Here is a 2,951-nt window from a genome sequence, read left to right as displayed (position 1 = left end):
TTCCCTGATAGGTTTTACCACAACCAGGTGACTCTGTCTGACGATCATCACATCTATTCCAAATTTAATCTTGAAAGTCTATATAAAAAACAGAAAACAACTTGCCGAAAGCGGTTGGTAAGTAAAAAAAAGTCAGCCGGCATAGCTCGAACACACCGGGCAATAGGCTCATGATTAAACCCTATTTATAAATTAATTGATATATTACTAGAAAAAGAATAATAGTTACCATGTAAAGTAAGATAGCCTCCACAAGTGCATTTGAATTTATCAGGATGTCCTGGGAGAGCTGGGGGATACCAGATACAAACATCCCTAGGAAATACCAAACTTGGGCCAAAACCATCTGCTGAATTGCGCCCACGTTGAAGTGCAAATATAGGATGAGGTCCGCGTTCAAAAAGATCCCCACGCTGATAGCATTTTGGCATTTTATGGTTCCTAATCTGTTTTACTACTTTATCCTTGATGTCTGTCAAGTAGTCATGAAGGCTTGATGAAAGCTTAGGTTCAGCAGCTTCAGTCTCCTTCTCTGCAGCACTTTCATCAGAAGTTTCAGGAATATCTTCTGCTAAGCTAGAGTCAACTTCTATATTGCCTCTGGCAATATCTGCATGTTCATCATCCTCTAAAACAAATGTTATGTCCTGGTTGAGTTGTTCAAACTCTGAAGCTGGAAGGCTTGAAGGGACTATGAATTGATTAGATCAAACAATAGAACTGGATTTGGACATACCATCAGTCTCTGAATTTTGTGTAGAGACATTGGGTTCATGTTCTTGCAGACCTGCAACAGTAGACCAGAATGATCCTGCATTTACACGAGGAACTGCATGGTTTGTGTTGTATGGACCAAAGAATGAAGATGTTGCCCCTGAAGACCCAGTGGGAAGTGCTGTGGTAGTTACATTCACTGAGGATTGGATAAGTAGTTAATATAGAAGGGAGAAATGCTTGTGTACTCGGATCTGTGGCTGTGTCATGGCGTGCTGTCTTGGGGGGTCGCCCAGAACCATCTCTAGGACCACCCCGACCGCGTTTCTTGGTCTGATCACTCATCGATGGCTGGAATCGGGCAAAGGGAGAAGGAGAAAGCAAGCCGGCGGCTTATGTCACCCACGCGGACCGGTTTCGTGGCGGGTCCGATGTATTCCGATCATTACAAATATGTATTACGTGTCACGCGCGAAACGCCGCCGACCCATCGCCCCAACATCACCCCCGGAACAAGCTCGCGATTCCTGCAGGACCTCATGCGGCTGCTTCGTCTCAAGATATAGCTGGAACGAAAGTGCAATGTGCTCAATCGTGGTGGGAGACTGCAGTCTGCGCAGGATGGTGCATGCGGGCAGGACAGTGTTGAAGGGCCGCTCGTATGCAAGCAGCGGCGCGAGTCGGAACTTGAGCGCCCGGAGCTTACGGAGCGGTGAGATGTCCAGGAAGTGCGGCTGCTCGTCTGGGGACTACGTGAGATAGGGAGGGCATAAATGGAATCGAGATATTACTGATTTGGAAGAAGTATAAGCCCAGGGTTAGATCCTCGATATTGACCGCTTGCACGAGCAGCTCTGCGGCGTGCAGTTCAACCGATGTGTAGGACGATATTTCGAGGCGGGTCAGATTCTGGATATCGACACGCGCGTAGATGTGGTCGAACAGCGAAATGCTGGATGCCGCGATGACGACGAAGCTGGATGTCTTCAGCTTCAAGTTCTCAGCGTCTGCAGATCGCCTTCACGTGCTTTGAGTAGTTGGATATCGGTGTCGTTCCGCAACGAGAGCGTTTTGAGCCCGGCCGAACCGATCATAGGGACCAGTGCAGCAGCCAACCGGGGGGCCTTTACGGTAGGGGCGTGAATATCGAGCCCGACAACATTGCATAACGCCCCGAGGATATCAAGGACGACTTCGGTCTCCATGAGCGGCAGGTTCTCCGCTCGCAACACGCGGAGGTCCAGGCTCTTGACAAATTTGGCGAGATGGGGTGATTCGATGAAGATGGCGTGAAGGCGCTCGAAGTGCGCAATTGAGGCGGGCTCTCCGTGCAGCGCCTCGGGGTGCAGGGAGAGGTGCTCGAACAGCTTGCGCTGGCTCGGCAGCCGGAACGACCGCGCAACCAGGGCACATGCACGGAGGTCTTGTTGTTTGTAGACGTTGTCGAGGATCGAGTCGATGAGCTCTTGTGGCAGTTGCGTGCCACTCGCGCTGCGCAACAGTCCAACATGAGGACAGGGAGCTCAAGCCGTTCAACCGTACCTGTCGTCCATCGATGGTCCGATGGGAAAAATGAAAGTGGCTGTGTACATGTACACGTCCACGCATCAGTATTGATGATCAAGATGTCGGCGAGACCGGCCGGACGATTCCGAGCACCATGTGGAAGCGCGTCATTGGCTCCCGTGTTTTTAGCCGCGATGGCGTTCCTGGCCTGAGCTAGAAGGCTCTCGAACGGCGTCTACGTCGCGCATGACATCACTCTAGACGCCCCACCGAGCGCTCTCGCCCGTCCATGTGGATCTGGCCAATGACGACGAGCCAATGATAGCGCGGTATAAAAACGGCCCCACTGGTATCTAGCCGCGCCTAAAACACCACAATGTCGTCCTCCGCCACCGATAACACCACCTCACACGCGACAACCACAGCGCAGACAACGCAGGTGCGCTACCGCGATCCCTTTTTGTAAGCGTTATCTGAAACAGTTTCTAGCCTCCACCGGAGGAAGAGCACAAGAAACACGGCCTTGGCGCGCTCGTTGACAAGATTGTGCACCCCACCCACCACGACCACCCTGATAAGGGCAAACACCCCCAGGGCACCGTCCCTGTCGCCGGCGCCGACGCGCCTATCGTCGAGGTCGCTGTTCCCGAGAAGCCCAGTGACGGCGCGGCGCACATCGCGCCCGCGGGCAACGCCGTCGGAGGGATCCTTTGAGAGAACGATATCTGACG

General features: G+C 52.4%; 1 protein-coding gene across 1 annotated transcript; it reads right to left on the bottom strand.

Moving 5' to 3' along the window:
• Positions 1 to 1,706: 1,706 nt before the first annotated feature.
• Positions 1,707 to 2,282, bottom strand: MIND_00649000 (uncharacterized protein; the record flags this gene model as incomplete). The annotated part of the gene is made up of 2 exons (XM_037363221.1): positions 2,257 to 2,282; positions 1,707 to 2,205 (listed from the first exon to the last, which is right to left on the bottom strand). Exons 1-2 carry the CDS (start codon positions 2,265 to 2,267, stop codon positions 1,707 to 1,709), a joined length of 510 nt encoding a protein of 169 aa, XP_037221142.1. The 5' UTR covers positions 2,268 to 2,282.
• Between the last annotated feature and the right edge of the window lie 669 nt (positions 2,283 to 2,951).

The sequence above is a fragment of the Mycena indigotica genome (assembly GCF_014461135.1).
Source record: "Mycena indigotica strain 171206Taipei chromosome Unknown Mind.scaff0005, whole genome shotgun sequence".
Classification (NCBI taxonomy): domain Eukaryota; kingdom Fungi; phylum Basidiomycota; class Agaricomycetes; order Agaricales; family Mycenaceae; genus Mycena; species Mycena indigotica.
The sequence above is the reverse complement of the archived record's forward strand: the minus strand, read 5'-3'. Positions and strand labels throughout refer to the sequence as shown.